At 54.2% G+C, this 13,376-nt stretch overlaps 1 protein-coding gene across 2 annotated transcripts in view; it reads left to right on the top strand.

The window, feature by feature from the left end:
- Positions 1-1,507: 1,507 nt before the first annotated feature.
- Positions 1,508-13,376, top strand: part of WNT3 (Wnt family member 3) — a 52,842-nt gene continuing 40,973 nt past the window's right edge. Inside the window, exon 1 of one of the 2 annotated variants that reach the window (XM_044938867.1) lies at positions 1,508-1,771. In XM_044938867.1, coding sequence (XP_044794802.1) covers positions 1,692-1,771 — 80 coding nt within the window. In that variant the 5' untranslated portion in view covers positions 1,508-1,691. The remainder of the gene's footprint in view (positions 1,772-13,376) is intronic. The other variant, XM_006042301.3, reaches the window with a different exon arrangement.

The following is a 13,376-nucleotide window of genomic DNA, read 5'->3' as shown; positions in this document are numbered from 1 at the left end:
AAGCCCAGGCGGCTCTCCCGACCCTTGATGCCCCCGGGCCAGTTTTCCAAGCTCCCCGCACCCATCACAGCCTTGTGCACTGAGGGCTCTCAGGATGGGCAGGGGCAGTGGGTTCAAGCTATAGGCATGGGTGGCCCAGATCAAAGGCCAGGAATGTCTGGCCCCCTGGCACAGACTTCCTCCAGCCAAGCCCCCACCCGGTGGAGACTCTACCATTCCCGGCCTCCCAGCGCTGGGGGTCAGCCTCCTGATGCAGTTCCAGGAGTCACTGTCCTCAACCCCTCTTATTGGCCTCACTGTCTTTGCCCCAGGCCCAGGGATGCTCCAGCCCTGCTCCTGCCCCAACCCAGAGTGCCCGTGGGCGCCTCGAGGGGCCTGGGAGCAGGGTTGGGGGGCAGGCATCCCGGTGATAGGGGTCAAGGGCCCCCAAATCTGGCTTCAATCTCAGCACCACTCAAGGCAGACCTAATTCCTTGACTCTGGGGAGAGAGGAGAGAAAGAACCCAGGGAGGGCTTGGAAAGACTTTTCTTATGGCCAGGGGTGGGGTATTTAGATACCTTTGGTGTGCATACAGGAAAGGGGGCATTATCACCAAGTCCCAGGTTGGAGCTGAGAGCCTCAAGCAGGAGAGGTGGGCAGGGCAGGGGGTCTCTTGGCAGCAAGGTCCCCTGAGGACCCCAGCGGCTTCCCTGGTGGGGCTACTGCGTTTCACGCGCGGTTAACGGTTCAATCAGAAGATTCAAAAGGGACTGCGGGTGTCCTTCTGACCTGAGCTTGAGGCCAGGCCTGAACCCCTCAAGGAGGAGAAAGTGACACGGCTCCGCGCGCAGGAAATGCAACTGGCCGCTGGTGTCAGTTGCAGGAAATGCAAAGGCAGCAGGAGGTCCCGATACCGATCTGATCCCTGACAAAAGACTCAAATGACACTCGGCTCGGTCCCCCGGCGCCGCCCGCAGCCAGACCTGCGAGCCTCCGCGGACCTTTCCGCTCGCCTCTTGAAGACTCTGGAAGCCACCTCCCGCGGCCGGGTCGAGGGGCCCGGCCCGCTCGCGGGCTCGGGAGGCTGGGAGGGGTAGCATTTCCCAACCCCCTCTGAGACCCTTGGATCCTGTCCTGCCCGAGCGAAGCTTCTGGAAACATCCTTGTGCTTTCTACTCTCGATTCCTCACGGGCCCAAGTCCCAAGAGGTCACGGTCTCCGGAGAGAAAAGGAGCCACCCGTCAATATCCACGCCAACCCGGCTCCACGTCAACACCCAGTCACAGCCCCGGCTCCCTAAACCTGGCTGGCGGGGGGCCGCGGCGGTTCCGGGCCAGCGGAGGGTCCGAGGTGCAGTGTCCCCCCCTCAAGTTCCCACTGGGTCCGGGGCGCGGGCTTTGCCCAAGTTTGCTGGGCGATGCCCTTCCCCGAGCCCGACTCGTGGGCCGGGCGGGAGGGGCGCGTGATTGACAGGCTGAACTACAGACTCATCTCTTACCTTAGGCCGCGGGCTCTGATTGGCTGCTCGCTGACATCCTCAAACCCGGCTGCTCCGCGCTGGGCTCTGGAAGGGGGCAGCTGCGGGTGGAGGTGCGCTTCTGACAAGCCCGAAAGTCATTTCCAATCTCAAGTGGACTTTGTTCCAACTATTGGGGGCGTCGCTCCCCCTCTTCATGGTCGCGGGCAAACTTCCTCCTCGGCGCCGCTTCTAATGGAGCCCCACCTGCTCCGGCTGCTCCTCGGCCTCCTGCTCTGTGGCACCAGGGTCCTCGCCGGCTACCCAATTTGGTGGTAAGACTCGCCTCTTATCTGCCCGCGGCCCGATTTCTCCATGGAGCCCCAGGGAGGTGTGTGTGTGTGGGGGGGGGGCGCCAGCCGGGGGTGGGCTGCGGCAGGGCTGGGGCTCCTTTCTTCTTACCTCCCTCCAGCTCCCCACTCGTCCACCGCCCCCCACCCCGGATTTTCTGCTGGTGTCGCCTTTAGAATCCAACTCCTGGCTTCTCTGATAAGCACCATTTTCCTTGCTAGTCGCTGCAGAGGCTTGAGGACTTTCCCCATCTCAGAAGGTCTCTTATTCTTAGATCCTAACCCTCAACCCGTCCCAATCTGGGGGCCCCCTGAAGACCCTCCATTTGCTTGCAGTTGGGTTTCTGGAAATCCAGAGAGGTCCCTGGGGCGCAGCCACTCCTCTTCTCCATTTTGGGGTCTTCATGGGCAAAATCATCCTGTTCCTTCGTTGCCACCCCCATCTCCTCCGGCGCCTCCATCAAGAGATTTCCCCACAATAACCCCCTCTGTGCCTTCATATTTTAGACCCCAATGGCTTCAGGGATCCCTGGGGCAGGGTAATGGTGGGGGGTGGATTTCATCAGATTCTCCCCACTCTGCTCTAGATTAATCTTGAGCCTCAGAAGTGAATATGGTATGTGCTGATCCGAGATGCCATTGAATTCGGATTTAATTCATTTCTTGCTTGTCCATCCTGGCAAAAGCGGGGCTCCTTGAAAATGTAGTTGTTTGGGAGGGGGGTGGGTTTGTTCTTTGACCAAAAACCCAATTCTCCATGTCAAATTCGTTCCTTTTGGAAAAACCAAGGACCGAAGAGAAAGGGAGAGAGGGAGAGGAGGATTCAGTCCTTGAGAAATGCGGATACAAAAGACATTTTTAGTAAATAAGGCTGGGAAACCAGGCGCGGTGTTTTGGGGTGGGGGTTGTGCCTGTATGGGGGAACTGGCCATGGAATAAACAGCCCCTTGGAAACCCCAGTTCCAGGGAGTTCCCTTGTTTTCCAAGCGGCCTCACTGCTACCCGGCAGGTCCCAGAGGCCAGAGGGGAAAGACACACTGAAACCAGCTCTCTAAATTACACCCCGCCTCTCCTCAGTCTCCAGCCCCCTGCATTCCGGAAAACTTTAATTAAAGAATCTTCCCCTCCTGGATGTAGAAGAGCCTCAGCCTGGGGGTGGGGGCGGGTGGGGTGGGGTGGAAGGTGAGGAGGAAGAATTTGGGATCTGTGAGTGAGCAGAGGGTCTGTGGCCCCAGGATGAAAGTCAGAGAGGCGTGCTACCTGCATGTCCCCTTTTCCCTTCTTAAGCACCCCCTGCCCAGCCTGGGATAGGAGGAGCAGAGCCAGGAGATTTGGGGGTCACACCCTGAGCCTGTCTCCAGCTGTTTGGGGTGGCAGCATTTGTGTCTGGGTGTTCGGGAGGGCAGGATGGGAGTAGGAGCAGGGCATGGCCAAGGGGCTTCATAGAGAGGGTGCTGAGAGTTGCTCCCAGGACGGACACCCAAGGGGAAATCTTTCTTCTGCCCAGCCATTTCTTCCCATCTTGGTGGGCTGGCCCGAGGCCTCCTGAACATAAAGAAGTCCCCAGGGTGGCGGGGACAGCCAGGAATTCCGGGTTGGGGGTTTTGCTGGTTGAGGGGAATGCTGCTGCAGAAAACAGTCCTGCCTCACTGGCCCTTCCCGACCCTTTTCCCATCCTCTGGGAAGGGGATGCTGTTCTCTGCTTTCCCAGGGACCTCGGGGTGGGTGGGGAAGGTGGAAAGAGAAGGCTTGGAGACCGATAGGCTGTAGGAACCAAGGGGGAAAGACCGTGTTCCCCTCTCCCATGAGCTGGACAAGAGCACTTTTTGGGGGCAGTGCTGGTAGGGAGGGGTAGGGGTCTGCTGTGTAGTGGTGTATTGGGGATCATTCAGATAGGGACCACCCAATAGGAAGATGCTGGAAAAGCCTGGAAAGCCAGGACATTGGCCCTAATATAATTGCTAGACACATGGCTTATTTGGGGTTGGGGATGGGGACAGAGATGTTGCTTTGTCTGGGCAGAGAGGTGTATGTGTGTTCAGGTCTAAGACCCTAAGGAGTGTCATCTGTACACTAGCGTCCCTCCATTTGAAGGAGCATCCGTGCCTGCAAATGGGAGACTGTGGATGTGAACTTGTGTGAAATGTGCCTGGGGGAATCCATAGCCCAGGGTGTACTATGTCTTTGCATACAAGTGTTGGCAAGCGGCTGATTCTGTGAAGTGTGTGTGTGACAGAGAAAGTCTAGAAGTATCTGTGCCCATGTAGAGGTCAGCACCCGTGTCTGCTGATGACACCGCATGACTGTATTCATGACTGGGCATGTGAGTGTTGTGTGTGTGATATGCGTGTGCATGTGTGCACATGCCTTCATGACCGTATAAGGGGAAAGCTCCACAGATGTCTTTGTGCATGGATATCAGTGCTCATGGCCATGACCTGATTGTGAGTATGAGTGTGAGGGCTGTGTCCGGGTCTGCCTGTGACCCCGTCCTCAGGTGGCAGTGACCATGGTTGGGCCCCTGGCTATGGATAGGTTTGCAGGGGTATGACCTGTAAGTGGCTGTGGATATGTTTGCAGTCATATGACCTGTAAGTGTGAATGACATTCTAAGCTTGGGGGCTTGGTGGGCATCCATGGTCCTGCAGGAGACGAGGGTTTAGAGAGGAAGCTGAAAGGGTCTCAGGGACTTGGGATCTGGGGCTGGGCAGCATGGGCAAGGGGAGGTGCAGAGCCTTGCTTGGCACAAGCTCATCCTGTCTGCCCGAGGACTATGTCACCAGCCCTCCCTTCTTACGCCGTTTGTCTTTGGTCTTGGAGCTAGGGCAGAGCGTGTCATGTTCTCAGGGCCGGAGCAGGGGGCCGAGGCTGGGACAGGGACAGTAGAGTAGACAGGCCTCAGATTCCTGTTTCTACTCTGCCCCCAGGGCAGCCAGATTCCAGTTCTCTAGCCCATCACAGCCTGCCCTCTTTGGCCCACCCAGCTCACACATTCCCTAGGAGGGACTTTAAAGGGAAACTGTTCAGCTGGGATTTCTGTCTGTGCCACCCATCAAGGAGAGCACCCCACCCACAGTGTTCCTCACTGTTCAGGCCCAAGCCTCCAGAAGGTAGACCAGAAGGCCGAGAGACAAGGAGGGGCATCAGATAGAAGTTCATGAAAGGAAAAGATGTTCCAGGGCCTTGCAGACAGGTAGTGGAAGAGTTGGGACAGGAAGAAGTGGCAGCGGCACTGATTTCTATAATTCTTCTTGTCAGTCCCAGTTAGCGCCTGGTGGAGGAACTTGTCTTTCTTCTCCTTCTTGGGGGAAAAAAATGAACAGTCTTATTAGAGCCCAGCCTAGTGCCTGCTGCATTCCAGAGGCGGACGCCCTGATGGAAGGGGCCTGTGCTGGGGGTCGGGAGCCACCTCTGTGGGACACAACCCTCTGGGCCTCTGTTTCCTAACGCAGGAATCACTAGCCTACCTCTGCTTCTCAGCTTGGGTGAAAATGCTCAGCAGAAGTCGAGGGCAGAGATCGGGAAAATAAGAACAGCTGAGCTCTCTCCACCATCCTGGGAGCCATTTCCCCTTTCGAGCACTTGCCCTAAGCCCTACCTCAGTTTCCCCATCTGTCAGATGTCCTGCTGCCTCCCCCACCCACTCCCACCACCACCCGCCTTTCAGAGGCTTGTGAACATGTTCAGTCAAACCCTGTGGGGGTCAGTGGGCGGGGCTCAGAGAGGCACCTGGAGACTGCGGGGGAGGAAGGCCCCGGGCCAGGTGTTAACACTTGTAACAGGCAGGAATTACAGCTGGCTGGGGCTGGGGCTGGGGCTGGCGAGGAGCGGAGCTGGCTGGAGGCTGTTGATCCCACAGACAGACGCACAGACAGACAGATGGGCAGATACCAGATCGGATGGCCAGGCTGTAACCGGGTGGTCTCCCTTCCAGGGCAGGCTTTACCCTCGGGGGAGGTGGTGGGAAATTAATCCGGGTCTCTTGGAAGTGAGTTCACCACCCTCCTGCCCACCCCACCCCCATTGTGGGCGGAGCCTGCTGTCCAAGGGGAGCAAAAGTGGTTGTTGATCTGTTTGTCTTCTGATGGGACCACATTTTGTTTGAAAAAATAAAGAAAAAAGGCCAATAACCATTGAAACGGCAACAAGAGCAAAACCCATGTCAAATATTATTATAATGCTGGAGTAGGAAATGGCAACCCACCACAGGATTCTTGCCTGGAAAATTCCACGGACAGAGGAGACTGGTGGGCTTCAGTCCATGGGGTTGCAAAGGTCGGCCACGACTGAGCACTGCACTGCACAAACAGGAGAATGGAGCTGAGTTACGTTCTCCGAAGAACCTTTTTTAATATATGGGGAGAAGGTATGGGGGAGGGGGTAGCAGTCAGGGAAAGTTCTCCCAGAATTTCAGAGTATTTTGTCAACATCTGTGGGGCCAAGAGGTGAGTGATGGGTGCATCTGGGCCCTGAGCATCACCCTCACCCCAGGTAATCTGAGGGCCTGTCATCTGGGAAGGATCTGGAACACTTGCCTGGTGGGAAGAACTTTGGATGGAGGTCAAAAGAGGCAGGAGCTGGACTGGGGTGCCAAGTTCTCTAGTGGGCATGCTCCCTCCCTCCCTGAAGCTTTCCCAGTGGCGAACTCAGCTAGAATCTGCCGCCACTCACACTGTCTGGCTCTGGGGTGCTTGCTCAATCGCTGGTTCAGAAATTGAGGTGAACAGCGAGGGCTCTAGGTAGAAATCCCCAAAGAACAGGCTCAGCCAAGCAAGCATCTCTCATCCTGCCCACTACAGAACTTAATGCTAATGAACATGGTGGTGCTCGGGCAGAGGTACGATCGAGATGTTATGGATGCGGGGCAGGGGAAGGGGGCTCTGACCTGGAGGTTCTCTCTAGACTCTGAATAGATCTCTCCTGAGTCTGGGCAGGAGACAAGGAGCCTGGGGTTGGGGCAGGATAGGCAGCTCTTCTCAGAGGAGGATATAGCTAACAGACCCTTCCAGGGAGCGTGAGGGAAAAGGAAGACTTTTCTGGTCTCAGAATGTGGTCAGCCCAGAGATTGAGGGGCATCTGGCCTTCTAGCCTTTTCCACTTATCCTGCCATGAGCCACAGAATCCTTGTAAAGCCACCAGGAGGGAAAGGACATTCTCTACTCCCTACTTCTAATTAGGGAAGCAGGTGAGCCTAACCCCTTCCTCAAAGGTTAGTACCACCCTGATGCTACACCTATGTATTCACATTACTGTGTGTCTGGAAGTGAGCAGAGCTTGAGTGCACAGACTGAGTCTGAGGGCGGAGTTTACCACTGACAGGCTGTGTGACCTGGATGGGTCCCTTTCCTTCTCTGTGTCTCCCTCTAGGCTTCATTTTTCTTAGGCAGCCTTAGGGAGCTCTTCTGCCTCCTGGAGTCTGCAGGGCTGTGACAGGGAGCTGATTCGAGGCTGTGAAGCAGGGAGCTCCAGGTGGCACTCCCCGGGGAGCCTGCATCCCTCACCCTTCCAGGCCACCCGTGCAGACAGAGCCTCCCGTAGGCAGCCCCTTCTGACCTAACTCCCAACGCTGCCAAGTCCACCTGCTTACACCTCCAAACCTCGTTTTCCCTGAACACTCACATTCCTCTTGGAGCCCAACTGCCTGCATTCACATTCCTGTAGTAGTGGGTAACCTACAGCAAGTTCACCTCTCTGAGCCTCAGTTTCCCCATCTGTAAAATGAGAACAGTGACTGTTTCTACCTCATAGAGTTGTTGTGAAGATTGAATAAGTGAACACAGGTAAAGCTCTCTGAATAATGCCTAGCATACTGGAAGTATTATATACATGTTAGTTTTATCCCTGTCTGCAAGCTATTTTGATTCCTTTAAGTTCTAGATCGAAACTTGCCTCTCCCAGGAAGTTTTCCCAGGTTGACTCTACCTGTGTGTGTATTTGTGTGTTACTCACTCATTCGTGTCCAACTCTTTACGACCCCATGGACTGCAGCCCACCAGGCTCCTCTGTCCCTGGAATTCTTCAGGCAAGAATACTGGAGTGGGTTGCCATTCCCTTCTCCAGGGGATCTTCCCAACCCAGGGATGGAACCCGGGTCTCCCTCATTGCCAGCAGATTCTTTACCATCTGAGCCTGTTTTCTCCTTATCCTCAGAGCCAACTTGCCCCTTTAACTTGGTACTGGAGACCAGGAGCCTGAGGCTCTATACTTAACCTGAGGAAGCTAGGCTAGGCTAACCTAGGCTCTGCTGTTTGCCTGCCCAGGAAAGAGGGGGAGGAGAGGGCAGTGTGTTCTCCCCTAATCCTCCTCCTCCCGTCCCACAGTTTACTGGACTCCTAAGCCACTGCCACTTCCAGCTGCGACCTGGAGCCACCTTGGGCTGGACCAGGGAGGGGTGGGAGAGGCAGGTTCCCGGGCTGGTGAGGGTGGGTGGGGGGGAATGGCACTGGGGCTGCCTGGAGCAGCCTGAGGAGAAGTTACTCCTCCAGGAGCTGAGAGATGATTCAGAAGGTGATTTATAGACGGAAGACAGAAAGCTTGGCTCCTGGCAGAGGCCTGCTGCTTAATTACATTCTTTGGGGGGTGGAGGTACGAGGGGGGCAGCAGCAGGGGAGCGCCTCCCACCCCCTCCCCCTCCAGGTCTTGTCCCTGGAGCCGCCCCAACTCCAGGCCAGTCCCTGTGGCTCCTGTTGCTGGAGAGGGAATTCCCTGTTCTCAGTGGGAGACTAGGGCAGGGAGCAGGAAGAGTTCTGAGAGAGAGGGGGTGGAGGAAAAGGGAAGAGTCCCATCTCCCGGGACTCCTGCAGGGGGGTCTGGGATGCAGAGGGGGCTGGGAAGCGTGACTGCCTTGGGAAGATCACTTGGTCTCCTCTCAGCTCCTGGGCAGCCAAATATAGCTAACCCACCCGAGCAGAGGGTTTCTAGAATCTTCCTGAGGCCACAACCCCATACTTTCCCTCCAGGGGTCTATCCTACGGCTGCTTCTGGGTTCTTCCTTCACCTTGACTCCTTTTTGTTGCTTGACTTTCAGTGGGCCGTGGGCTGGGAAGCTGGGGACCTGCCTCTGTACTCAGAGGTCGAGACCCACTTCTTTGGTATCAGGCAACCTGTGGTACGTGGCACAGCGGTTGCCTTAGATCCAGAAGGTTCTCCAGGCCGGGTCAGCCTTGCGTTGGAGGGAGAGACACTTTCCTCTCCTCACATTAAACTGATACCTTAGGGAGTCACTACAATTCAACTTGTCGTTGTTGTCCAGTCGCTCAGTCGTGTCTGACTCTTTGCAACCCCATGGGCCACAGCATGCCAGGCTTCCCTGTCCTTCACTCACCCTGTCCTTTGCTCAAATAGTTCAACTGCTAAAGTTAAAATCTCTTCGGTGCTGTAGACAAGCAGCCTCTCGTTCGGTCGGTTACTGGCAGTGGTGACGTCTGGATTCTTTCTATGAACGCTGACCCGTGCAGCACAGTCTTCGACATCTCTCCACTACTTCTTAATTCCCATGCAGCCTTCTTCACAGCTTTGAAACCCCAAACTCCGCCTCTCGTTCTTGAGGCTAGCAAGGTGTGTCAGGGGCAGAGGGTAGGGGAGCGCAGGCTGATGGACTCTGTTTATCTGTTTGCAGCTTGGCGTGCACAGCCGGGAGGAGTTGGCAGGGGTCAGGATGGGGACACTAGACAGCTCTCTGGTTCCCCCTGAGGCGGACCTTCTCAAAATGGCCTCATTATGTGTGTGGAGTAAATTCCAGCGATGTCAGGCTCACCCATACATCTAGGGGAAGTATGTTGGGAGACAAGATGGGGCAGTGTGGGGTGGTGGGAGGTTTCTGGGCAGGGAGTTAGGGGACCTGAGACCTGGTTCTGCCACTGGTTGCGGTGTGACATTATGCAAATCCCTCCGCTGTTCTGGGCCCCAGCTGGACATGCTGCTGGCCTTGGACTGCTAGCTATTTGGACTATCTGTATCTGGTTGGGCGGGTGGTGTCATTGAGAGGTGACCTCAGGGCAGGGTGGGGAGTGTTGAGCACAAAACTTTACACTCAAACAGCTGTGAGATCATGCATGAGTCTCTAACCTCCCCCAGGCCTCAGTTTTCTCATCTGCAAAATGGGCAATGATAAGGAAGCCATTTGCCCTGCCCACCTGCAGGGCTGTTAAGAGCTTCAGAAGGAAGGATTTTTATAAAAGTCCTTGAGAAGCATCAAATTCTTTCCGGAAAACCTCTCTATCATTGCTAGTCCTACCAGAGAATAGGAGTAAGATACAGTCCCTGGTCAAAGAGGGCTGATGATGGACCCTCCAGGAGTCTCTGAGTCTTTGAGCTTAGAGATTTGGTATTTCCAGCAGAGGAGGAAGGAATGGAACCCAGACAGGGGGGTTCTCAGCCCCTTCTTGCGGTGGTCTTACTGTTCAGTAGGAAGCACCGAGGGGAGGGAGCAGAGGTCGGAGGTCAAGTGGCCACAGAGCATGCCCAGGTTCACCTGAACTACTGCAGACATTGCAGACCTGACCTGAGCTCAGCCAGGCATGGTAAAGGGCCAGGAGGCAGAGGGCTCTTCTGAGGCCTGTGGCCATCAGGAAATCCTCGTCACCTAGCATACTGGGAGACAATTCACTCCAGCTAGGCTGGAAAAACAGGAAGGACCGTGTGTGTGTGTGTGTGTGTGTATGACCATGTGTGTGTGACCGTGTGTGTGTGTGGTGAGGGGGATGGGAGCAACAGGACCAAGCGCCCTGCCCCTGGGCACAGTGTCCCACTTATCTGCCAAAGCCAGCTGGGCCAGCGAGGAAAGCCAATCTCCACACAGGGCCCATTAGGAATGCAAATAGGGACTATGGCGGCGGGAGTGAGCCAGCCTCTCACATCCTGTCCAGCTCCTCACCACATATCCTCCTAACCTGGCTGTCTTTCTTTATTTCTTTGGCTGCACCACGCAACGCATGAAATCCAAGTTCCCCGACCAGGGATCAAACCTGTGTCCTCTGCATAGGAAGGTGGATTCTTAATCACGGACCACGAGGGAAGGCCCCCTAACCTGGCTTTCTGAGGCTGTCTCTCCCCTGCTCTAAAACCTCCCATGTCTCCGCACTTCTGTGGGCACAAAGGCACCACCACGTCAGGTGTACCCTTCATAAGTCCCCAGGAGTCCCTCTGTGCATGTTCATGGAAACATTTTGCTATCTCCTCTCTCCTCTCCCCACATGCAGCTGCTCAAATTCCATTTTGCCTTTGAGTGTGTGCTTGCTAAGTCAATTTATTCATGTCTGACTCTTTGCAACCCCCATGGACTATAGCACGTCAGGCTCCACTGTCCATTAGATTCTCCAGGCAAGAATACCAGAGTGGGTTGCCAGTTCCTTCACCAGGGGATATTCCCGGCCCAGGGATAGAACCTGCATCTCCTACATTGGCAGGCGGGTTCTTTACCACTAGCGCCTTTGAGACCCAGATCAAAATCCTCTCTCTCTGAGTCTGAGATTCCAGATCTACTGTCCAACAAGCAGAGAATATGTCATCCCTCCCTTCTCTTCCCGTCAACTCCCCAGGACAGCTACGCCCTATATTCCCAGTGCCCTTTCTCATGGGCCATGGGCATCTTCTACACTACACATGTGTTATTCTAGACTACACATGTGTTATTATTTATTTATTTGGATGCGCTAGGTCTTATTTGTAGCATGCGGGATCGTTAGTTGCAGCATGCAAACTCTTAGTTGCGGCATGTGGGTTCTAGTTTCCCGACCAGGGATTGAACCCAGGCCCCCTGCATTGGGAGCTCATGGTCTTAGCCACTAGACCACCAGAGAAGTCTCACACATTTCTCATCACCTTGTGCCTGCCTCCCCCAGTGCCAAGCATATGATGGGGGTCAGTAAACAAAAACATAACTCCATGCTATGTATAAAACACTGGGTAAAGGCACGTGGGCAACAGAGGTTCCTAAGAGTGCCAGTTGTACACGTGAATCACGACAGTGTCATGAGCAGACCTAAGGAGCAGAATGAATTAAAACCTCATCCCTGGGTGTGACCCATGGCTCTGGGCACATTGTTCTGCTGACTTTGAAAGGTAGCAGAACCTGGGTCCTGTTGCTCAGCTTAGGCCCCAAGTGGCTAACAGCTCCGAGGTTCAAAGCTCACCCAAGAGGATGCAGCCCCCCATCTGAGTGGGCTGCCGTCCCAGGGGCTGAAGTGAACCTCATCTCCATGGTCTCAGTTCCCAGAGAATTTTTTCCAACCTGACTCCATTTGCAAATAATTCCTATTACTGTTTCATTTCTCCTCAACAGGTCATACGATGCTTACGTGTCTGAGTCTTAGTTTAAAAATCTCATTTGGCGTGACTTGTTTCCCCATCAAGGACCACATCAGTATGTTTGATAATGCTGTGTATGTGCCGGTGTCTGTATACACATCATGAGTTAGAACGAAACTCTGTCCATTTTATAGATGAGGACTCAGGTCTTAAAGCCTGGGCTCTGAACTCAGCTCTGTTGGGGCCAGAGCTTTTCCCTCCCACTGCCATTCAGATGCAGAAGTGGAGTTCTGCGTTTGCTACAAGGAGCAAGGGTTTACTTATTCGTATTCTAGCTTGGTCCTCAAAGGATGACTTTCAGTCAAGATTACATTTGACCTTCAGCTTGAAAGCTGCTGCCTTGGGTTTGTTAATACTATTTCCGAACCTCTGGGAGTTTTCTTTTTTATTTTATTTATTTTTGGCTGCACTGGGTCTTCGTTGTTGAGTCTGGGCTCTCTCTAGTTGTAGCGAGCGGGGGCTACTCTCTAATTGTGGTGCACGGGCTTCTTATTGAGGTGGCTTCTCTTGTGGTTCACGGGCTTAGTTGCCTGAGGCACTTGGGATATTCCCGGACCAGGGATGGAACCCATGTGCCCTGCATTAGCAGGCGGATTCTTAACTACTGGACCACCAGGGAAGTCCCTGGGAGGTTTCTTATTTGGGCCCTTGTGCCAGCCACTGGCAAGCTTTCTACATGTACGAAGTTGGCAGTAGTGGCCCTGTGACCAGTTCGGTAAGGGTGGAGGGAGGTGGCCTCGGGCAAGTCACTGCTTCCTGGGCCTCTGTTTTCTCACCTATTAAACTGGAAGGAGGTAGAGTCATGACCGCTCACCTCTCACATTACTTTCAGCAGTAACAGTTCTCATTCTTCTTAATCCCTTATGCTCCTTTGCATCCAATCCCATCACACATACTAGAAAACAATCAGAATCTTCTCTTTCCCAAACCAATCCTTATGTTCATGTTTCTGATACAGATGATTTTTTTACTTGACTTTTATAATTCAATATTCACCGAGATTTCTCCCTGAGGAACTAGTGTGATTTCTCCTTGTTGTTAAAGTATGTTTCCCTTTAAGTCCTGACTGTCAGAAAACTCAAACATGAACTCAATCCTTGCACCTGCATTGACCTCTATTTGTCGGCTTCTTCACCTTGATCCTGATTTTCTCTTTTCATTTTGTTATTCAATCCATGTGTTCTGTGTTACAAGCTCCTTGAGGGCAGGCTCTGTCTCCCGCATCACAGCCTTCTGTATGCTGGGAAAGTTCATAGTAGATGCTCAATAAATATCTGTTGTT

Source organism: Bubalus bubalis, chromosome 3 (assembly GCF_019923935.1).
Source record: "Bubalus bubalis isolate 160015118507 breed Murrah chromosome 3, NDDB_SH_1, whole genome shotgun sequence".
In the NCBI taxonomy this organism is placed as follows: Eukaryota; Metazoa; Chordata; class Mammalia; order Artiodactyla; family Bovidae; genus Bubalus; species Bubalus bubalis.
This window is presented reverse-complemented; position numbering and strand designations above follow the sequence as displayed.